This window comes from Equus caballus, chromosome 9 (assembly GCF_041296265.1).
Source record: "Equus caballus isolate H_3958 breed thoroughbred chromosome 9, TB-T2T, whole genome shotgun sequence".
NCBI lineage: Eukaryota > Metazoa > Chordata > Mammalia > Perissodactyla > Equidae > Equus > Equus caballus.
The window spans coordinates 71,940,001-71,964,544 of record NC_091692.1 but is presented as its reverse complement, the minus strand read 5'-3'; the positions used below and the strand labels follow the sequence as shown (position 1 = coordinate 71,964,544).

At 34.9% G+C, this 24,544-nt stretch overlaps 1 protein-coding gene across 7 annotated transcripts in view; it reads left to right on the top strand.

The window, feature by feature from the left end:
• Positions 1-24,544, top strand: part of CSMD3 (CUB and Sushi multiple domains 3) — a 1,186,048-nt gene that overhangs the window by 747,497 nt on the left and 414,007 nt on the right. For all 7 annotated transcript variants that reach the window (XM_070221725.1, XM_001915960.5, XM_070221729.1 and 4 more), the window contains 2 exons: positions 17,381-17,563; positions 22,002-22,328. In XM_070221725.1, the coding sequence (XP_070077826.1) occupies positions 17,381-17,563; positions 22,002-22,328 (510 nt within the window). The remainder of the gene's footprint in view (positions 1-17,380; positions 17,564-22,001; positions 22,329-24,544) is intronic.

Sequence of the window (24,544 nt, the reverse complement as noted above, 5' to 3'; positions counted from 1 at the left end):
AACATCTTGAATAAGTAACACCACATTTTTTCACATATTGCCTTACCCTAAAATTTTTTATATTCATATTATATAACTAATAATATTTCTGTCTTTATACACAAAATCTATACCTTACTCAACTTTTAAAACTTTACAGTGCAAAATGTCTCTTGCACATATTGTATTGTTGAATGAATAAAACCAAACACCTGACTTTTTTCTAGTCTTCACATTTTCCAAACAGCATATCCCAAATATGACTTGATATTCTTTTAAAATTATGTAGTCATTCATCTTACTATTTGAGAAGAGTTAAAATGCAGATAAGTTTCATGAAGTTACATGATGATTCAAATTCAAACTAAAATATAGATGATTTATATAGGATCCTCTCCTGAGAGATGGGGAACAGAGCCCTCAGAGCCTGAAAGATAGACAAAGACAAGGGAGAAGTGATTATCGTAGGAGCTTCAGAGACCTAAGTTATAGGAAGAAGCTAGCTCCAAAGACCTATTATTAAATTTATTTGTTGTTTCCATATCTATCACCAATGCTCCAAACATGCCTGATTAAATGTTATGTTCATCTCCTTGAGCAAACACCTACCCAATTCATCCAGGACCCCCTCCCACTAATGATTAGCTCAGTACATATGGGATCTCTGTGTCTCTTTCTTAGATTGAAAGAGGTTGTGTGGATAGTCCTGGGACTTAATTCTATAAAGGGATATTACTGTATCAGTGTTATTATTTTTAAAACAAAAGGTATATTCTGCTCATTTCTTGCACTCTGGCTTTTCTCAGTGTAGTCTTTTATAATAATAAGAGTGAGATTCTTCTTACTTGCTTTATAAATATACCTCCAACTAATTATAAGCCTTTCACCATCTGGTAGATCCAGTAAGAGCAATAATGTTTAGAAATTTTTGATGACTGCTGTTAAGCTGCCAGCAGTTATGATTCTTTTGAAAGAATAATCCATTTACTTTGATTGCTATTATAGTTCAAAAAATATTGATCTATCCCTGCTTGAAAACTATTTTAAACAGGTAGCTACAGAGATTTAGACAAAAACCCATATTTCACTTTGTTCTTTCATTCAAGGTACTGCAAAAGAAAATGTTCAAAGAATAGACAGTTTAAGTGAAGTGGCAAGTGAACTTTGCTATGTTGAGTCTCCTTATAAAAAGGAATGCTTCTAGATACTTTCATTTTACTGCTCCATTATTAGACTATAAGTTTCCAAGGGAGTAGGATCATGTCTCTTTAATTGACTGTATATCATGCTTAGTTCATTTCACACAAAATTAGTGTGACTGCTATGTGTGGAGTATTTGTTGGATGTTCATCATCAGAATGCTTTATCAATGACTTATTCCTGCTTAGAAAAACGTCAGTTGCTTTACCTTACACACAATGCTATGCCACATATCTCTATCCTCATTTTTTTTCTTTTAGTCTTTTTATTTTTTTATTAAGATTATGATAGTTAACAACCTTGTGAAATTACGGTTGCACATCATTATTAGTCATGTTGTAGGTACACCACTTCACCCCTAGTGCCCTCCCCCCACCCCCTCTTTCCCCTGGTAACCACTGATCAGTTCTCTTCGTCTATATGTTAACTACCACCTATGAGTGGAGTCATACAGAGTTCCTTTTTCTCTGTCTGGCTTATTTCACTCAACATAATACCCTCAAGGTCTATCCATGTTGTTGTGAATGGGACGACTTTGTCCTTTTTTATGACTGAGTAGTATTCCATTGTATGTATATACCACATTTTCTTTATCCAATCATCAGTTGCTGGGCACTTAGGTTGGTTCCATGACTTGGCTATTGTGAATAATGCTGCGATGAACATAGGGGTGCATGGGACTTTTGGAATTGCTGATTTCAGGTTCTTAGGATAGATACCCAAAAGTGGGATGGCTGGGTCATAAGGTATTTCTATTTTTAACTTTCTGAGAAATCTCCATACTGTTTTCCATAGTGGCTGCACCAGTTTGCATTCCCACCAACAGTGTATGAGGGTTCCTTTTTCTCCACAGCCTCTCCAACATTTGTCACTCTTGGTTTTGGATATTTTTGCCATTCTAACAGATGTAAAGTGATATCTTGGTGTAGTTTTGATTTGCGTTTCCCTGATGATTAGTGATGATGAGCTTCTTTTCATGTGTCTATTGGTCATCCATATATCTTCTTTGGAGAAATGTCTGTTCATGTCCCCTGCCCATTTTGTGATTGGGTTGTTTGATTTTTTGTTTTTGAGGTGTGTGAGTTCTTTATGTATTATGGAAATTAACCCTTTGTCGGATAAATAACTTGTAAATATTTTTTCCCAATTAGTGGGCTGTTTTTTTGTTTCAATCTTGTTTTTCCTTGCCTTGAAAAAGCTCTTTAGTCTGATGAAGTCCCATTTATTTATTCTTTCTATTGTTTCCCTCATCTGAGAGGTTATGGTGTCTGAAAAGATTCTTTTGAAGCTGATGTCAAAGAGTGTACTGCCTATATTCTCTTCTGGAAGACTTATTGTTTCAGGCTTAATCTTTAGGTCTTTGATCCATTTTGAGTTTATTTTAGTGAATGGTGAAAAAGAATGGTCGATTTTCATTCTTTTACATGTGGCTGTCCAGTTTTCCCAATACCACTTGTTGAAGAGACTTTCTTTCCTCCATTGTAGGCCCTCAGCTCCTTTGTCGAAGTCCTATCCTCATTTCTTACCTCACCCTTCTTGTTCCTGAACTCCAGCCGTGATCAGCTACTTGAATTTTTCCAATCATGTTTTCCACACTATCATTCCTTTGGTCAAACTGTCCCATCTACCCAGAATGTCACAAACTACCACACATCCTATACTGTCCCCTGCAACCACACACATCACTGCAAATCTGCTCAATCTTAGTTCTTGTTTCAGTTTATGGAATCTTTTTAGCCTTTCCACTCCTAAGCAAAATTGTTCATTTTCTTCTCATGTTTCTCATATATCTTATTCTAAAATTTCATTATCATACTTTTGTTTGTCTGCATACTTGTCTTTTCCTGGTAGGCCATAATAGACTGAGTCTTATTCACCTCTACCTCCCCAGCATTTTCGATATAGTACAATTTCAAGGCATTTTTATTGAATGAACATACCAATACATGATTGAACGAGCAGATGAATGATTGAATGCATGAATGAGTAAGATCACTGTACCTGAAAAAATTGGTAGTGAAGCTGTCTGTAGTTAGCTAATTTACTGGTTGATGACATCAACTAGTTGAGATTTTTATGTAAAAATTCTTTTGAGCACATCTCTGGGTTTCCTAATCTTAGTCAGTCCCCCATATTATCCTTTTGTCATAGACACTGTGCCTAGTCCCAAACTGAAAGCAAACACTAAGGAAGTCCTTGAAGGATCTCAAGTGTATAAACAGTGGGTCAAACTTTAAGGACACTATCTCAAGAGCTAGTCAGGGAGAGGAGTCGCTTGTCACTTTACATTTCATCTTTAAGGTAACCCTTAAGTCAAAATACATGGAAATGCATTTAAAATCTTGAATCATCTTGGAGTTTTAAAACATTTACATTTTGTGGCATAAGTGCTGACCAGAGCATTGTTTGTTCTCTTTTTCTTAAAAATATGTGCAAAGGAATTTTAAAAATGTATCCTGAATACACCTATTTGGCAGGTCTTATAAACTGTTTTTTAAGGGCTGGGGTTATGAAATACAGTTTTTTGTGGCCATAGTTTCTAGCACAGTTCTTGGTACACAGTATATGCTTAGTATATATTGAACTGAAATTAATTGATTATAACATTTTTTTTTTTTTGAGGAAGATTAGCCCTGAGCTAACTACTGCCAATCCTCCTCTTTTTGCTGAGGAAGACTGGCCCTGAGCTAACATCCGTGCCCATCTTCCTCTACTTTATATGTGGGACACCTACCACAGCATGGCTTTTTGCCAAGCAGTGCCACATCCACACCAAGGATCCACACCAGCAAACCACAGGCCGCCAAGAAGCAGAACATGCCAACTTAACCGCTGCACCACTAGGCCGGCCCTTGATTATTACTTTTAAGTTGATAAGACTAGTCATTAGATTTTCTGAACTAAGATACTTTATCATCATCAGGAAGTGTTGTGTTTTTTTTTTTAATTGATTCCCACCTCATCCCATTAAAATGTTGTGGACCAGTAAAATAAATTTATATGCTAAGGAACTATTGGGTTAACATTAGTTCTCAATTTTGAAATTATTATATTGTACTATATTGAAATTTCAAGAAATATGTAATTAGTAATATTTGAAATGCCTACTTTCATACGTTATTTATTTTTAATTAAATTAGAGAATAGTTAGTCTCTTCCCTAGAAACAACCTTGGTCTCATTCTCTTGTATTCCAACATGTTCTCTTGAAAGAGAGAAAGAGAGTGGAGTTATAATTGTTGAGTTGGGTCTTGCATAAAACCCCAGGAAACCCATGGTCAGAAGACAGTCTGATAATCACTGGGTTGGAGGAAAATGCTACATAATCCAAGTTCGTAGGGTTCCATATCTATTGTCGTGGTCTGTTCAGGTTGCTATAACAAAATACCATAGACCGAGTAGTTTATAAACAACAGAAATTTATTTCTCACAGTTCTGGAGGCTGAAAGTCCAAAATCAAGGCTCCAGCATGGTGGCCTTCTGGTGAGAGTTCCCTTCCTGACTCATAGCTGGTGCCTTCTCTGCTGTGTCCTCACATGGTGGAAGGGGCAAGGGATATTTCTGCAGCCTCTTTCATACAAGCACTAATCCCATTCATGAGGGCTCTGACCTCATGACCTAATCACCTTCCAAAGGCCCCCACCTCCTAATACCATCATCTTTGAGTTTTGAGAGGACACATTCAGACCATGGCACCTATGAAGGCTGGCAAACTCCTTGTTTTTGTGTACAGACATTAACTGTGGTTCCCTCATTATCCTCTAAATTTGAGACCTGGGCACTGAGATGACAGAATATAAACGGTTTTGTCATAAATCAATACAAACATAGAAACAACTCCAAATTAATGATGTGTCAGATAGAATCATATTTATAATCAAAAACAAGCACATTGTTTTTAATCACAGATTAAGAGTTCCTAATTCTATTAAACATATTAAGATGTTCAATAAGTTTTTTAGGTGAAATAAGATTAAAAATTGAGTATTTTTTGAGTGCTTCTATTTGCTATATCTCAAAAGAATGTGTAATTTAACTACTGACTGAAAATATTCTTCTGTACTAGCTCTGTTGGAAATGGTAAACTTCGAGAGTCTTATCTCAGGGTATATTTATCAGCATTCTGAATTTTGAATATTTTTTATTAAATGGTTGTACCTAATCCGAAGCTTTTTAAATGTCAGTGTTTTCATCATGATTATAAAATACTTTACACATTTATTATTGCAAATATGTCCTTCATTACTTTGCTTGTTAAGTTATAGATTTCCTTCTCAAAACCTCTTTAAATGTTGACTCTAGTCTCATTTGTCTGAGATGCTTGAAGGTGAGACCAAATTTAACTCACAAGGTCTTTTCTAGCTGCGTGATTCTATGTTTCATAACCTTTGTAAGCCCGTTGCTAAGGTAATGAGATTCTCAAGAGGCTTCTTAACATTAAGAATCAGCAAAACTGCAAGTTTTACAGATCACTTTCTTTTAACCTACACAGTTTCTCTGTGAAGTATTTGAATTACAGTGTCAACTGTTGTCAAGTCAGAGATTGATCAATGAGAATTTCTATGTCACTTTAAGGCCAGATGTTAGTCTTTGGCTCGAAATCTGATTGAATTTAAAATTAGAGTTTATTACTTTAGGCATCAAGGATCAAAGTTACCTGGTCACTAAAAAAAACGGTGATGAAAGAGTCCTTTTATACAAATTTCAACCACTGCCATTTAAACCTATATTTCCAATTTCATTCTCAGTTCACTGCAGGAGAGCCTTCTGGAGTGCTCTGCTTATATTTCTTCTGACCTCCCATCCTCATTTATTTTAGCACCTCTTCTCCAGATTCTGATTTCTTTCCCTCCACAGCAGGGAAGAAAAAGAGCAGAACCAGGTGCTACTCCATGGGTGCCAACCTCTGACCCTGGGAATGGATATTCACTCTGTTCCTTCCAAATTTAGTTGTGAATGGTGCACAGTATTTACCGGACTCCCAATGGAGGCAAAATTTGTTAAAGGAATCTCAACCCAATTTTGTATTCTAAGAGACAAAATATTATAAGATAATAGAATCAAGTATCAGTAGGATGCTAACAATTCTTTTTGTGCTGCATTTGTGCTGCATGTCAATGCTAAGTTATATATATCAGTCAGGGTCACTGTAGGAAACAAATGGCACCTTTACACTGGGTATGTGTGGGCAGAGCTTAAGGAAACTAACAAGAGCTTATACAGTATCCCTGGCTGATGACAGTAGGGACCATTACCACCTTCGGAAGTGATAACCATACCTCTCAGAGGACAGCTGCATGGAAAGGGTAGCCTAACATAAGCTTGGCTTTCAGTGAAGGAACACAGCCATCCCAAGGTGATCAGGCAGAGGAGTTGGGTGAAAAATACTCTACTGTAGACTTTTCCCAACCTTCTCATCCTGTCTCCTGCCAGTGTCACCTGTTCCCTGTTCACTTGTTGCACACAGAGAAAGTTGTGTAACAAAGGAGCCTGCTTATTATGGGTCCATGGGGGTCATCCTTTACTCTTGCTCTCAGGGGAAACAAGCAGGGCAGAAAAGGGTAGAGAATGGTTCTTGATAGGTAATCAGAAAATATCCAGCACTCATATCCTACAATTATAAGACAACCATAAAATTTAAATTATTCAAAAAACTTAGCTGGAATGTGTCATTCTATGATTTTCTGGATATGTAGTTCTCTCTATGAGAATTTGTGATTGTTTATATTACTTACTAATAGAACCATATACTTTTTTATGCTAAGTCTTTACTGCCTTCCTTCCTTCTTTATATATTCCACAATATTTCTTGAATATTAGGCTGAGTAAGGGTCGTATAGTGCTTAAGAACTCATATGCCAGAACCAAACCGTCTGGGTTTAAATCCTAGCTCTGCCACTTAGAATTTGTGTGACTTTAGGCAAATTACTTACCTCTTTGTGTCCTCATAGAGCTATGTCAGGATTAAACATAACAAGTGCTTATAACTTTGCCTGACACATAAATGATATATAAATGTTTATTGCCATGTATGTCGACACTTGAAATGCAAAAGTGAATAAAAGCTCATGGGAAGAGACAGATGAGTAAATACATAATTATAGTAAAATATATGGACCAATGTAAGTATGCCCTAAGGCCTATAGAAGCCCAAAGAAAGGAGCAACTAACTGTGCTTGCAAGCTCAGAGCAGTCTTTACGGAAGAGGTATAGTTTGACCTTGAGAGATGCATAGGAATTTCACCAGGCTTTACACACTGGGAGAATGCCATCTTTCCAGGCAGAGAAAATGACATGCCTAAGGGCATGTAGGTGTGAAAGGGAACAGCAAGTGACATACCTGACACTTAAGTAGCTTGTAGGAAAATGGTGGGAGATAAGACTGGAGAGACAGGAAAGGTTTTGATCATGAAAGCCTTCCATGGTAAGGAATTTGAAGAGATCTGAATAGCTTTAAAATCACTCTGATACCATACACAGGTGAGATTAATGTGTCGAAGCATTCAAGACAAAAACCTCTCTTAAAACTGATGTTGCTATCTTTTGCATACTGGAATCAAATTCATCTGTGTCTTTTCCTTAATTATTCCGGTACCTGGCTCACAGTATTCTCTCCATGCTTTCTCTCAAGTAGCATGGAACAGTGGAAAAGAGTGTGGTCATTCAAGTCAGGTAGATGTTGAATATAATCTCCTTTGAACTATTTCTACATATATGAAATTGGTCAGCCTCTCAGAACTTCATTTTTTCATCTGTTAAGCTGGAATAATAGTACCTCACTCTGAATGTTTCAGTACAAAAAACATAAATTAAAACAATTATAGTATTTAATAAATATGCCGTCAAATAACAGTCACTCAATAATGGCAGCTAATATTATTATCTTCTTGGAAATAACATCTATGTTTGCAACCTTGAGATAGTCCGGTACTTTGTCTGTTAATTGCTTGCCAGTGATAAGTTGCTTGTCTTAGCTTTAGTTCCCTAGAAAATAGAGGCTGAGGTGAAGCTTATGGACTTTGTGGGGCCAGAGAGGCAGTGCAATTCCAAGACAGCAAAAATAAGGGGGAAAAAAAGATATAATAGGGAAACAGGGGAATTAAATATAAGGTGGCATGTTGAGCAGTGTTAATGAGTGGCCACAGCCTCGTAAGAAACACAGTTGCGTGTTTGGTCATGTGGGTCATGTAGACCAGCCGTGCTTTGGAACTGTCTGTTTTAGGGAAGGAGAATGGAGCAATTTATCTCCTGGTTTGCTTTCCATCTCCCGCCTCTTGGTGGTCAAAGTGCATCCCTCAGGCATTTAGTTCTTCACAATTCAAGATGCCAGTGCAGCACCTTAGGGAAGATCAAGTTTCCAGCAATCTCATGGGGTCAAATCTGGGTACTGGAGCTGCTATAATTTTTGCTGCAATGGAAAAGATAAAGTAGACTCCATGCCTCAAAGTTGCGGGGGCCTGAGACAAGTAATGTTAGCAGAGGAGCTGAAAGAAGTGGTCATGAGTGTCACTTCTGCCACATTCCATTCATTAGAAGCTAGTCACTAACGCTGACATATAATCAAAGAGGAGGATTGGACTCTACCTTTGGATAGGGGGAGCATCAAAGAATTTACAAACAAGTTTTAAAACCATCACAGAACCTTTTGAGAGCAAGATGCACATATAATTCTTCGTCACTCCCAAATATTCAATCAGATTGAGTTTCACCAAAACAAAGACTGTCTCTCACGTAACCACAAAACAACCATCCAAATTAGAAAATCAGTGTTGATGCCCTACTACTACATAATTCATGAATCCATTAAAATTTCACTATCCAAAATTGTCTCTTTTTCCTTCTTTGTCCAGGATTCCACGCATGGAACTGTTGTATTTACTTGTCATGTCTCTTTTATTTCTTTCAATCTGGATGGGTTCCTCCTTTTTACCTGTCTGTCATGACATTGACAACTTTAAAGACTACGTTGTAAGATGTCCTTCAATCTGAGTCCATCCAGTCTTTCCTCATATCCAGACGTAGGCCATGCATTCTTGACAGAATGATCCTCATAATCTTAGTGCATCACATCTGGAAGCAAACAATGTCAGTATATCCCACTTTGGTTATGTGATTCTTGATCACCTAGTAAAATTAGTGTCTTCCAGGTTTTTTTATTGTAACATCACCATTTTCACCTTTGTGATTAATACATGTTTACAGAGAGATAATCCAAGACTATGCATTTATCTTGTTTATCAAACATTCACCGGGAATACAAAATCAGATTGGTGGCTACCAAATGCTGATTTTCTGTTTTCATTAATTCTGCATGTTTTTAACTGTCATTCTACATGGAGGTATAGTTTTCTCTTCTCTCCCATTTATTTATATTAGTATGGGTTTGTGCATTTAAATTTTATTCAGTCAGTAGTAATCTGTCATCATCAATGTTTTGTTGGTTAAAGTGTCCCCAAATGGCCAGTGGAGCCCCTTCAAGCTGGCCTCTATGACCTTTTGATATGTCCCCACCATTCCTTAAGCATCTATTCTTTTTTTTTTTTTTTTTTTTTGACAAAACAAGGTGTTTCAGGCTCATCTTGCACTTTTCCTTGTCCAACCCTGGAAGCAGCCTTCATGGGTCCTGTTAGTGAAGAATGGTATTTAGATCCAAAATTTGGGCACTCAGTGTGCTTGTTGTTATAGGGGTTTTCTGCTTTTAGGACTCTTAGTGGATGGAGCTAGAAAATATATGTGCATATTTACATGTACATGTGTGAGTGTGTGTGTGACATATGATATATACATATATGTATACATACGTTCATCTATATCTATCTAAAATTTAAACATGAATTCACACCAATTCAAGTTTGGTTCAACCTCTCAGGATTCTTTGTAGCCTTCCCTTGTTCCACATTCCCTTTTTGATAACAAGAAGTGTGGCTACCATTATTCTTAATACATTTATGGTTTTAATAATACCATTATATATACTTAATCTCCCAACCTTACTGGCTGCCTCCTTGGCCTTGCTTCTACTTGTTTGGCCCCCAGCCACACTATCACCTACTTGACCTCACTACCTCCTCAACCCTTAGTACCCTACCACTGCCTTTGCTATAGGCTGAATATTTGTGTCCCCCTGAAATTTATATGTTGAAACGTAATGCCCAATGTGGTTTGGAGGTGGGGCTTTTGAGAGGTGATTAGTTCTTGAGAGTGGGGCCCTGATGAATGGGATAGTTCCCCAAAGAGCTCCCTCGCCTCTTCTACCATGTGAGGATACAGCGAAAAAACAGCTGTATATGAACCAGGAAATTGGCCCTCTCCAGACGCCAGATCTGCTGGTATCTTGGTCTTGGACTTCCCAGCATCCAGAATTATGAGAAACACATTTCTGTTGTTTATAAACCACCCAGTTTATGAAATTCTGTTACAGAAGGCCAAATGGACTCAGGCAGCCTCCTAAAACAACCAGGCCACTGCCTATGGAAGAAAAGGGAAGCAAAAAGCTCCATGTCTTTTCTGGTACTGCTCTTCTCCTTCCACCTGGGATACCTTTGCTTCCTGACTCTTCTCCAGTTCCCTCTTTGGGATAACTCTAAGAGAACTCAAGAATCACCTCTTCTGTGAAGCCCTTACTTTTCGCCAACCTCTAACTCCAAGAGGACTTTACTGTACACTAATCCCCCTTATTCGTGGTTTTGCTTTCCAAGATTTCAGTTACCTGCATTCAACCAAGGTCCAGAAGCAGATGATCCTCCTGGCATATCACCAGAGGTCAACAGTAGCCTAGCACTACATCACAGCGCCTACATCATTTACCTCACTTTATCTCATCACGTAGGCATTTTATAATCTCACATCATCACAAGAAGAAGGGTGAAAACAGTACAATAAGATATTTTGAGAGAGAGAGAGAGACCACAGTCACATAACTTTTATTATGTATATTGTTATAATTGTTCTATTTTATTTTTAGTTGTTGTTAATCTCTTACTGTGCCTAATTTATAAATTAAACTTTATCATAGATATGTATACATAGGAAAAAGTATAGTATAAACGGGGTTCAATACTATCTGTGATTTCAGGCATCCACTGGGAGCTTTGGAACATGTCCTTCTCAGATAATGGGAGACTGCTATAATGTCCTTTGTGCCCTCATTTAAGGGCAGGGACCACATCTTATTTGTCTTTATATTCCTAATGCCTGATATTATTTTGATAAGTATTAGAAACTAAATGAAGTTTCGTAAATGAGTAGTTAATGAGTGAAAATTCCTCCACAATAGCTTGGTGATTAAGACGTTGAATTCAGACAAACCTAAACTCTGCTATTCACAAGTTTTGCGAAATTGGGCAAGTTTATGTCTTTGTCTGTTTGAGCTATTATAACAAAAATACCATAGACTAGGTGGCTCATAAACAATGAACATCACAGTTTGGAGACTAGGAAGTCCAAGATCAAGGCACTGGCAGATTCAGTGTCTAGTGAGAGCCCATTTCCTAGTTCACTGATGGCTGTCTTCTCTCTGTGTCTTCACTTGGCAGAAGAGGCAAAGGAGCTTTTTAAGGCCTATTCTATGAGGACACTAATCCCATTAATGAGGGCTGCACCCTCATGCCCTAATCACCTCCCAAAGACTCCACCTCCAAATATCATCACCATGGGGATTAGTTTCAATGTATGAATTTTTAGAGGACACAAATACTCTGTCTATAGCATTACTTAACTTCTCTGAGCTTCAATTTTCTCGTCTGTAAATGGAGATGACAATAGTTCTTTCACAGGTTTGTTGTGAGGATTAAATTGCATAATGAATGTTTAAAAAAATGTTTTCACAGTGCTAGTACAGTTTCATGGGTCAAAAAATGATAACTGCTGCCAAAGGGGACTGGTCTGGTGGTGTAGTGGTTAAGTTCGTGTGCTCTGCTTCGTTGGCTTGGGGTTCACAGGTTCAGATCCCAGCACAGACCTATACACTGCTCATCAAGCCATGCTGTGGCGGCATCCCACATGCAAAAAAATAGAGGAAGATTGGCACAGACGTTAGCCCAGGCCCAATCTTCCTCACCAAAAAGAAAAAAAGAGAGAGAGAGATGCTATTATTCATAATTGTTCTTTGTGCGTATCTCTACTATAGCACTCATCTGTTGCATATTAATTCTTTGTTCAGATATCAGTTTTGCCTCCTGGGTAGAAAAAATTGTCAAAGTGAGTGATGTGTAATAGGTGTATGTTTATTTTACTTACTGCATATTGTTTTCCAGTCTAAGAGTGAGTGTTGCAGCTTCAAAATTATACATTGTTTTGAAAATATATCCTTGGTGTTTGTTTTGTTTGTTTGTTTGGTGAGGAAGATTGTCCCTGAGCTATCATCTGTGCCAGTCTTCCTCTATTTTGGATGAAGGTCACCACCACAGCATGACTTGTTGAATGCTGTAGGTCTGCACCCAGGATCCAAACCCTCAAACCCCAGACTGCCAAAGCAGAGTGCACAAACCCGATGACTATGCCACCAGGCCAGCCCCAATAGATCCTTGACTTTAAATAATATTGTGTTAAAGGAGTAAGGAAAAAATGTGGTTTCTAAATTGTAGAGTAAGCACTTACTCTCAATACTAACTCAAAGTTGATGGAAAACATATTAAAAAAAATACACTGATGCTTAAGAATAGGAAGAGAAAATCTCAACTGTTATGAGGCTGAAAGAGATCTCTAAGATAAATAAATATAAAGAAACATATAAAGATATGGAATATAGAGGTAAGGTGAGAATTTCGTAAACCGCTGCCACCATGGGAGGCTGTTGCTGCAGCTTCTGCGTAGGCAGCCATTGTGCATGAGGGCCAAACCTCCAGGGAGGAGGCCACTGGCAATCCTGAGAAACTGCAGTAATTGACACCAAGGAAAATATTTCAGCTACATAGCCAAATGCCCAGACAGGGAGTCCAATGCAGTTATCAAGAGGGAAGCCTCCCCAACTCAGGATGAAGACCACAATTGTGAACTGCAACACAGATCAACAGAGGGAGAAGTTTATACCTAGAAGTACAAGACAATTCTGACATTAGAAGAAATAAGCCTGAAGGTGGGAGAGGTAGAAGGTGAAGATGGGGAGTGCAGGAAGTTTATAGTTGTAGAGAAGCAAGCAAACAAAAACATGTATTTGTTTATCTTCCACATATCAGTGGAGTCAGACAAACAGTAATTGTCTTTCTCTATCTGACTTATTTCGCTTAGCATAGTACACTTGAAATTTGTATAATGTTATATATCATGTGACTGACCTCAGTAAAATAAATAAAAAATTTTAAAAATATGTATTTGACATCTTGTGCAAAACCAACAGTTCTGTCCTCTCCTAAAGTACTTCCTCCTGCATATTTCATCATAAGCTTAACTACCGTTATGATTCACCGAATATATTTTCAAGTATGCTGCTTTAGAAGAAAGTTTATTCTGCTAGTCTTTCAGTAAACTTCTGTTTATACCCAAGGAAACAGTGAAAAGAGCAATCAGAAAATAACTTTAAATAATTGTACTAGATAACCTCACAAAAGTAAAGAGGGAAACTGTATCCATGAAAAAAATAATAGAAGGTTATGAAACAATAAAAAGTAATAACAACCATTAAATATTCAGTAAATAACATAATTTTTAAGTGTATGGGTTGAATTTGGATTAGATAAAAGTGCACAGTAAATTGGAATTTATAATCCATATATATTTGCATGTAGATAGTTCTTCTGGAATGTAGAATAGAGAATTTTAAAAATGAAAATTTGAAAGATTGAGCAACATGAAGGCTAAATCTCAAGGTTTCAACACTCAATATAGAGGAGTTTCAGAAGGATGAGAGCATGTAAGAAACAAGATTTTAAAATAAATAATGATAACTTTTTAGAACCCCCCCAAAAGTTACAAGTTATTTGACAGTAGAAATCTATCAAACACCAACTTAAAAAAATAGATTTAAAAACAAATACCAGGTAGGTGATTGTGACATTTAAAAGCAGCAAGTTTTTAAAAGGAATCCTAACGCTTATGGGAAAGGAGAAGATGGGGCAGGGAATAAATTTAATTATAGGAGAATTAAAATCAGTTTGATATCGTGTTTATCACCAGGAATACTTACTAGATGGAAGACCAGGGAAGAACATCTTCAAAATGCTCTGGGAAAATAATGCTGAATTACAATCCTATACCTTGCCAACTATCATTCATTAGTGAGGGCAAAATAAAGACATTTTCAGATGAAGAAGAGCCTATTCTTTCAATAACAGAAAAAATTTCAATGGGAAGGTATAAGAGTAATAAACTTCTCTGAGCCTAGCAGCAGTGTCATCCCAACACCACCTAGTGCTTAATCCCACTATTCCCTGCTCAACATTTTCTCTCTGTAGCATGTACTGCTTTCTAAAATAAGATATTACTTATTTATCGTTTACTATTTGTAGACTTCCAGTGGAATATGCACTACCGGAGAGCAGGAATCCTTGTCTGTTTATTCATCCATCTATCCTACATTCCTGGAACAGAATCTGGTACATCGTAGGTGGTCAAATAAGTATTAGCTGAAGAAATTGAATGAGTGAATGATTTTTTAAAATATGTGAAGTGAACTTGATTCCACTATAAGAAAATGTGGTAAAATCCATACTCTCTTTGGGCCTTTAACACACTTCTTTTAGAAATTATCAGAGAGCATGGTCAAAAAATAATTGAAGGCATAAATAATTTCAATTTGACAAATATAAAAAATTAAATTGAATATATCTTACTGATGTATCTGCTGTGAGACTTGGATATGCTTATACTGAATACTAAAGCAATAACATTACGAATCAACAACAGAATGATAGCCTCGACCCATAAATTTAAAAAAACTTTGAAATTATTTATGAGTTGAAAAGGAAATCCAAGTGGAAATTACAGACTATTTAGAAGTGAACAAAAAACTGTGCCGATAAAGCAGGACTCTAAAGAAATTTATAGATTCAAGTGTATTTTTTTTTTTTAGGAAACAAGAAAAGTGGAAAATAATCTAATAAAAAGAAAAAAAAAACCCTAAGATTTCAGCTCCAGAAGGCAGAAAAAGAATAGGAAAATGATGCAGAAGAGAGTTGAAGATAGAATCCAAAATGATAAAAAAGGAAGATGTTTAAATAAAGTCAAAACAATAGAATTGATCAGCAAATGTTGGTGCTTTGAGTAGACTAATAAATTTGACAACTCTGTAAATATGAGCAAAGAAAACTGGAAGACTAATCACAAATAGCATTAGTAGTAAGGCAGATGCATGACATATTTATAAAGAGATGTTTTAAAATCTTGTAACACAATTCTATTACTATTAAGCTACTAACCTGGAAAACTTCAGAAAATATCACTTGTCTAACATATTTAAGTTGCCAATATTGCCACCCGGTCAAAAAAAAAAAAAAAAAAAAACCCTTCAATAGGAAAATAACTTTAGAGGAGCTTGAAATAGTAGTCAGATGTCTGCCTCAAAAGTATACCAGACTCAGCCAGCTTTTTTGGTCACTTTTTAACATTTAAGAACCCAATTTCTCCTGTTATCCAAACTAATCTAAATACTAGTGAAAGTTGGAAAATTATGAACCTCTTCCTTTGATATTAAATCTAGATAGGAACAGCACAAAAAATAAAATTTATAGGCCAATGTTGCTATGATATAGATCAAAATAAAATATCAAATAAAATCCAGTATAGGGGTCAGCCGGGTGGCACAACGGTTAACTTCACCTGTTCTGCTTTTGGCGACCTGGGGTTTGCTGGTTCGGATCCCAAGTGTAGACCTATGCACCACTTATCACGCCATGCTTTGGCAGGCATCCCACATATAAAATAGAGGAAGATGGGCACAGATGTTAGCTCAGGGCCAGCCTTCCACAGCAAAAAAGAGGAGGATTGAGAGTGGATGTTAGCTCAGGGCTAAATCTTCCTCAAAAAAAAAAAAGAAAAGAAAAAGAAACTCATTATAGCCATCTATGGTTTCTGCTAAGGATACAAAGATGTTCAAAAATACCTCCAAAATTATTGTTTGGTTAAAAAAAGAGCAAGTTATAAAATAATATTGACTATAGAATAATACAATATAAAGTATAATACATATATTATTATATATACATGTATTAAAGTATAATAAATATATAAAATAATACCACATAGTTTTGTAGAGAAAATTTTTATATTTACGTAAATACAGATGCTTATAATGTTACATGTTATATATGTCTTTGTATAATCATAAAAGAACTGGAAAAACACACACCAAATTTATGCTGGTAGATTATAGAACTGGGAATGTGTGATTGTTTTAGTGTTTTAGTCAGGAGAGGCCATTTATCTCAAAGTTTTAGTTTTTAATTTTAATTTTCATTTTTTTGCTGTTTGTTTGAAGACAAAACTATTGATCTGATTTCATGTGACTTAAAAACCAAAATAACCACCATAGTAATTTACTACTGACATACATAGCTTCACAATGAAGATCCTAGACATTTGGAGTTTCTTTGACTATATGTCAAAAGGATGTGTAAATGTGCTCTTAAGGAAATTTTTTCAACCTCCTTCAGGTTAATTTATCCAAAAATGCATTTATTGAGAAACTTAGCTGGGTAATTTGGAATGCAAAACTGATTCCTGCCTCGAGGAGTTTTTTGGCGGGTCTAGTTGGGGAAGTAATTCCGTCAACAACTGCCAGGGAGAGAGCACATCCGGTGAGAAAGGTACATATACACTGATTGCTGTAGGAGCACAGAGGCAGAGAATGTTACCTCATGTCCTGGTTGCCATCTAAGGATTTACTGTATCATGTACGGACTGCAAAAAATATGAAAAGTCTTTGGGATTTGGGAAAAATACATATGTATGTATATGTGTGTTTGTATGTATATTGTACAGACAGAAAATCTGAATCTTGTCATAACTGCTCTATTAGAAGCAACCACATTATCTCTGATGACCTCAATTTCCCTATTTACAAAATGAGAGGAAAACACTAATTGTTCCATAAAGATTATTTCATCAAATCATGTCCATAAGAGTGGCAAAAGGACAAAAAATGAGATTGGAGAACGTTTTCATCTTTTGCTCTTAAACGTGTCAGCTATAGTGAGTGCACTTCTCCTGAACCAGTTTTGTGGATAGCGAACCACTTGGAAGGTGACTTTTATCTTCTATTTTTGCAGAAATTGAAAAAGAAAGTTGTGGCGATCCTGGTACACCTTTATATGGAATTAGAGAAGGCGATGGATTTTCTAATCGTGATGTTTTAAGGTTCGAATGCCAGTTTGGGTTTGAATTAATTGGAGAGAAATCCATTGTTTGTCAGGAGAATAACCAATGGTCTGCAAACATACCCATCTGTATCTGTGAGTACCAAATGCCTTGCTTCCAGATAGCATATGCTACCCTGTCCTTGCATATAATTGCTTTTGTAGTTAATTGCAAAGTGCTGGAACCATGTAATTATTTTTGAACGAGTAGCACTTTGTGATACTGTCTTTAAGAAGTGTGCTTATGCCAAATTATAAATTTCATTACAGATTTAAATAAAGTTAACATAGTTCACTTGATAATTGCAAATTATATATTATGTGTGTTCTCATAACACTTTATTGGTGGCATTTTATACTTTATAGATAGCATACTTCTTATGGAAATTATACGTCTGAGCTGATTCTAATAGACTCATTTATTTTAACAAGATAGTATATGCTTATTTGCAATCAAAAACACTTAAAATATTTAAAGCCTATGTTCTATGTATAATGCATTAACTTATTTTTGCTTGTAGATGCTCACATTAATGCATAAAGTGCCATTTATTTATAGTGCACAGAATAAAATTCATTAATGTTTATGTTATAAAATATGCTTAGATTAAAAGAATGTATTTCTTCAAATACATTAAAACATTCCAATTTAACTGCAACAAAAATATAATTTGTATTATATATGGATGCACTTTTAGGTTCAGTTAAATATTATCTTCATTACCAACAAATACAACTTAATAGGTATGAGTGCAATATTGAAAATTTTGCATTTTAGTTTTGAATATTCACAAATGATAATATATAAGCCAATAATCATGAAGGTAAAAATAAATTTCTGTTTTTCAAATATAAGACTTTTATCTGTATCCAATTTATAGTGATAATGCTTTACATTTGTGAAATCCTTTACTCCCTACAAAGGCGTTAGCCTATTCTTTACTTCAATATTTAACTGGTTTTAAAAAACAAGTCGTTGGGGCTGACCTGGTGGTACAGTGGTTAAGTTCATGCACTCTGCTTCGGTGGCCTGGGGTTTGCAGGGTCAGAGCCCGGGCACGGACCTAGCACTGGTCATCAAACCATGCTGTGGCAGCATCCCACATAAAATAGAGGAAGATTGGCAGTAGATGTTATCTCAGGGCCAATCTTCCTCACAAAAAAAAAAAGTAGCATTTTTCAAGACTTACGTTTTACCTGAATTATAATATATATCCTGCAAAATACACATTTTCATTTATTGGAAATGTTGAGTGTTTAACATTTTACCATTATTTATCATTTTTAATGATGTAACTGAGAATTTTGAAAGTGAGTAGAGGCCAAACATTTTCTAATATATATATATCACATAGTTAGAAAAAAAGAAGACAAAAAAGAGCAAGTAAACATCATTGTTTCTCATTGTAGTGTTCTTGATACATATTGCCAAGATAACTTATCCTACATTTCAGCAAAGTGGATCTTTTTAGAATCTGGCAGAAATTTCCCTAATTAAATATCTTTTGCTTGCTCTTCAGGAAATCTAGGAGAGGAAGTGTGCACAGACTCCCTTAATAGAACTCTGTCAGTTTAGGGCCAGTGCTCACCCCTAACCAAGTTCACCTTGTGAAACTCCTGTTTTGAGAGAAGAAAATACATTAGGAGATTCTGATTTGATTCTGTCAGCATCATCTAAAAAGTTTAATAATACTTCAAAGATTTTACTTGAAGATCTTTAGTTCTAACTGTTCCTCCAAAGAAACATTGTTGATATAATATTGGAGAACCTATTAATATATCACATCAAAAATGAAAATATTTTTGTCATTTTAAGGTGTTAAAATGCATTTAATAAAATATTTAAAATAATGCTGATGAAAACAAATTTTAAAACTCTTGAAAATCCTAAGAACACTTTTTACTATTTTAAAAAGAATTCAGTCTTGCATCCTGATATATGATAAACATGTAGCAATTAATAGTTCCATTATATACCAACAATAGCTAATTTGAAAGTGTAATTGAAAGAATTTATTCGGAAAAATAAAGTTATAAAATACATGGAAATAATCCTTACATAAATCCAAATAACTCATAGAAAATTATAAACTTGTTGAGAACAGAAAATTTAATGAGAAAAAAATAGAGATTGATGCCATGTTCCTGAATGAGAAGACATTATATTAAATATATGAGTTATATACAAATTGCTTTGAAATTTCAACAAAAATCCTAACTTTCTTTGGGAGCTTGACCTACTGTACTGATATAAAGCTAGGTAAAAAAACAAGCAAGAATAGATATGAGAATTTTTTAAAAGCAAAGTACTTATGTGGATAAGAAAGCATAATATTGTTATTACCATAAAATTATCATGATACCCACAGAAATATAACACTGGGTGAAAGGAAGTTACATAAAAACTTCATCTAATATAATTAAGTGTTTAGAATGTTATATAGACATCTACCTATCTAGCTGTTGGGGGAAATTAGCATGGCAGAGTTTGGTCAGCCGTTTACCCAGGTGGAGATCATTTTAGAGACTGGCAAACTAAATTCTGTGGGGAAAATCTAGCCTGAAGCCTAGTTTTGTAAATAAAGTTTTCTTGGAACATAACCATGTACTTTCATTTATCTATTGTCCATGGCTGCTTTCCTGTTACAGTGGACAAGTAAGAAGTTGCAAAAGAGACCACGTGGCTTGTAAAGCCAAAGCATTTACTCTATGTCCCTTTACAGAAAAGGTTTTCTGACCGTTAATTTAGATCAAGGATTATAGAATCAAATGATTGCAGGATGCAGGCGGGTAAAAGCATGAGGAAGGAACAGGACGAAGCATGGGTGCACCTATTATGGAAGTGATAGGGAACTGGGTGCAGTGATTTTTCAAGAGCAGCTAGAACTCCATATGCTTTTCTCCTCAAATGTGAAAGATGATGTGTTAAAAATGGGATTTCAACTTTTTTGTGGGGGCATAAGAAAAAAATCACACATTTGCAATCTGGATTCAACCCAATAATGGCTGTCAGTTTCCAAGCTCTGGTTTTAACTCTAACATCATTCCACACAGAAAAAGAAATTATTATAAAGTATGTATAAAAAACAATAAGAATTATATATATATAAATGTATATGTATATTATAATTACATGTAAATTATATATAATCATAAAAGTATAATTATTTGACATTTTATATATTCTACATATATATGTAGATATAACTGTATATTTTTCCTTATATTCGTGTAGATAGATAGATATTGGTCTAATTTCTGAATGTTAATAAAAGATCTAAACTTAAAAGCAAAGTAAAAAATAAAAAAGACATTACAATTTTTAATACTCAAAACAAATTATTTATACTAAAATATTATTAGCAAAATAATGTATGAATGTTTATGAATTGTGATATTATATGAATACTGTAAACTAAAAATTGATAATCTTAAGTGATCAGCAGATAATTCCAGAAAGAGAGAAAATATAGAGATCTAAGAAACATATGAGAAATCTTCAACTTCACTAGTAAGCAAAGAACTGCAAATTAATATAATGAGATGCCATTTTCTTACCAAATAAGAAAAGTAAAAAAATCACAATATTTTATGATGTTGGGTATGTTGTACTCTTTAATGTGTTTTGTTATATTTCAGAATAAGTTAATACAGTTTTTCTAGGCAGAAATTTAGCAAAATATTTTGAGGCTTAAAGTTTATACCTTGTGTAAATAAAATTTGGTGCAAAATAGTGTGAATTCAATTTTATTAAAAATATATAATAGAAACCACCAGAAGAAAATGCATCGTTATTTTAACTATGATTTCCTCTGTGTGGTAGATCATTTACTTTTCTGTTTCTTTATCTTTCTTCTGCTTTCTAAATGTTTTATGTGAACTTTTAAGTCAGATGTTTTTAAAAGTTAAAAAAAAATAAAACTGGAAGAGGAAAAAAACTTCATTTTAGTCTAATGTGAGAGTTTAATTGTTTTTCCAGTGTTAGCTACTAGTGGCGGCTATTATAAAATTTAGCTCATCTCCTTATCTGTTTCCTAAACTATCAGAGCATCCCGTGGCCATGGCAGCAATGAAACTCACCTTGTCACCACCCTCACTCCAAGTTTTCTCTGGGCTACATCATCCCGGTTCTGTTAATATCCACAAAGTATTTTTTTTTCTTCAGTCATTTTATGAGCATTATTATTTTCTATGGAAATCTCTAAATATTTCTCCAATATTCTTTTTTAAGCACTGAAACAAAAGCTTTGCACAGCACTTTAACACGAACATGATAAATATCAAAATAAATTGCTGTTATTTATTCCAATTATGTTTTGTGAATATTTAAGCATACAGGCATCCAGAGTACCAGTTGCCTTTTCTAATATGTGAAAATGGTAACATTTTTGTGTGTTTTATAAGATAATTTACATTGTTTAATATTATTTTCTGAAACTGCTAACTGATTACTATAATTGTAGGATGTGGCAAAATAAGGTAAAATATTACTTTTGAAAATTTATTGTATTTTATAATCTTCTTATTTTAACAGTTCCTTGCCTCTCTAACTTTACTGCACCAATGGGAACAGTCCTTTCTCCTGATTACCCAGAAGGGTATGGAAATAATTTAAACTGCATCTGGACAATAATCTCTGATCCAGGAAGTCGGATACACCTGTCCTTTAATGACTTTGATCTGGAATCCCAGTTTGACTTCCTTGCCGTTAAAGATGGTGACTCTCCAGACTCCCCAATTCTTGGAACCTTTACTGGGGCTGAGGTGCCTTCTCATCTTACTAGTAATAGTCATATACTGCGATTGGAATTTCAAGCTGACCACTCAATGTCAGGACGTGGCTTTAACATCACTTATAACAGTAAGGTTATTTTTTCCATATAACATATTTCTACAAAGTAGAGCCAGAAAAGAACCATGCAAACCAACTCTCTTGTTCCATAGATAAGGAAACTTAGACAAGTCATACACAGTCGTGTGCTAAATAATATTTTGGTCAGCAACAGACTGCATATAAGAAGGTTGTCCCATAAGATTAGGACATATAGCTAGGTGTGCTGTAGGCTATACCATCTAGGTTGTGTAAGCACACTATCGTGTTTGCACAATGACGAAGTCGCCTAAGAACGCATTTCTCCTAGCATGTCCCTGTTGTTAAGCAACACATGACTGTACATAATTGTATCAGGAACGGTCATTTAGTCCTGGGTTTCCAACCATATTTTACTCCCTATTGTGTCATTTCTCTTTGTTTGTGAGAGGCCTGGTAATAAGGGAATATGTTTCAAATATTATTATATTGGCCAATATGTTAGCTTATTCTATTAAATCTTATAAGCATAAGCTCAAACGTACGATACATCACATACCTTGCTTCATTATTGGTATGCAAACATAAGGGAGATGCATCTTTCCTTCAAGATGTTCATAAACCAATAGAGGACTTTAAACAAATAATGACAGCACAGAGTTATAAATCCAAAGACAAAATTCACAAGGCTACAGAAGCATCACAAAGAAGGAAATCGGTAATTTAGGAGCAGCAGACAACTGAGCTGACTTAGCAAAGCCTCCATGGGGGAAAAATATCTTAGTGATTGAGAATCTTAGGTCTAAAGTAAAACTATACAATTTGCTACATTTTTGAGTTTAATAACTGAGGCTCAGTGTCCTAATTGGTAAAATCATATTGGGTCTCTGTAAGGAGTAAATTAGGTGATGCATATAAATGATTTAGTATAGAATATATGGTACCTAATAAATCTTGATAAACATTATTATTGTTTACTTGTGTTACCTTGACATATTATATCATTGTGTCTTTTTATTGCTCTAGATTTGCGATTTCTTTGAGGTTATTTAGCTATTGTCTATCACTCATTTTTTGTATTTCAAAAGGGTGAATATTAGTTTTCTGCAAAAAAGCATGCATAAAGATAGCAAAAAGATGAATCACATAAAGGAGAAAATATCTTAGTAGGTTAATATGCTTACATACTAATGCTCCTGCTTGCCAAATGTTCTACACGAAGCCATAGAATACCAGCGATTTGTATTGTTTTTCCTTGAAACTACCACATGCTGTCAGATTTTGTCCGACTTGATGAGTTAATATTTGCATCATTAACAAGAGGATTTAGTTTCCTGCTCTTTAAAAAAGAATTGCACCGCTCACCCCTGCCCCTGCTCGTTCAATGCTGAGCTTTGGCAGTTAGTGACAAAATGCAGTTATTATTGTCTTTTCAGTGTCACTAGTGCTGAATACTGTCACTAATAAGTTGTCAACATGTAATTGCACATCATTAAAGTCAGCTTAGCTTTGACAGGTGTCATAGAGACTTGCTGTATAAAATGGTTATTTTACCTGAAAGTCCTTTTTAAAATATTTCAAATATATGTAAAAGATAGATACATATATGCACTTATCTATTTACAATTTTTATTTGGTTTTAAATGCACAATATTTTTAACTTTGATGTTTATGGTACCTTCAAGGTATTATGGAAATATGCCTCCTTGTTCCTTTTCTGTTTCTCTAGTAAATAATTTAATGCACCATATGCAAATTTTTATATTTAATGCTTACTATTGAAATTCTTTTTTTTCTGAAAAAATATCACAGGCATTATATGTAGGAGCAACTAGGTTTAATCAAAATTGAAGTTTTTAAAAGCACAACAGAAAACAGTGATTAGAAGTAGTTTTACCTACAAAATATATTTTATCTATTTTAGAATTTACCTTAATATTTAATGAGGTAGTTTTTAACTTAAAAATGAGGAGAATGGATAATAAAATTATATAATTTATAGACAATGTCAAAGTGGGGATTAGTAAGAAAATTTAAAATAACTCATGATGTACTCATGCAGTATGAATATAAAAATATTAACTTGTAAATACCTCATAAAATGTTTTACATTTTTAGACTTTGCTGCTTCAGATATTCCATTTATACTTTACTAATTTAAACATTTGTAGTGCATATTTGGTCATCCAGTTGAAAAAACAGAAAGATTTGTAGGGTTCATGTAATCTATAATCTATGAGAAATTCAAGTAAGCGCATTGTTACTAC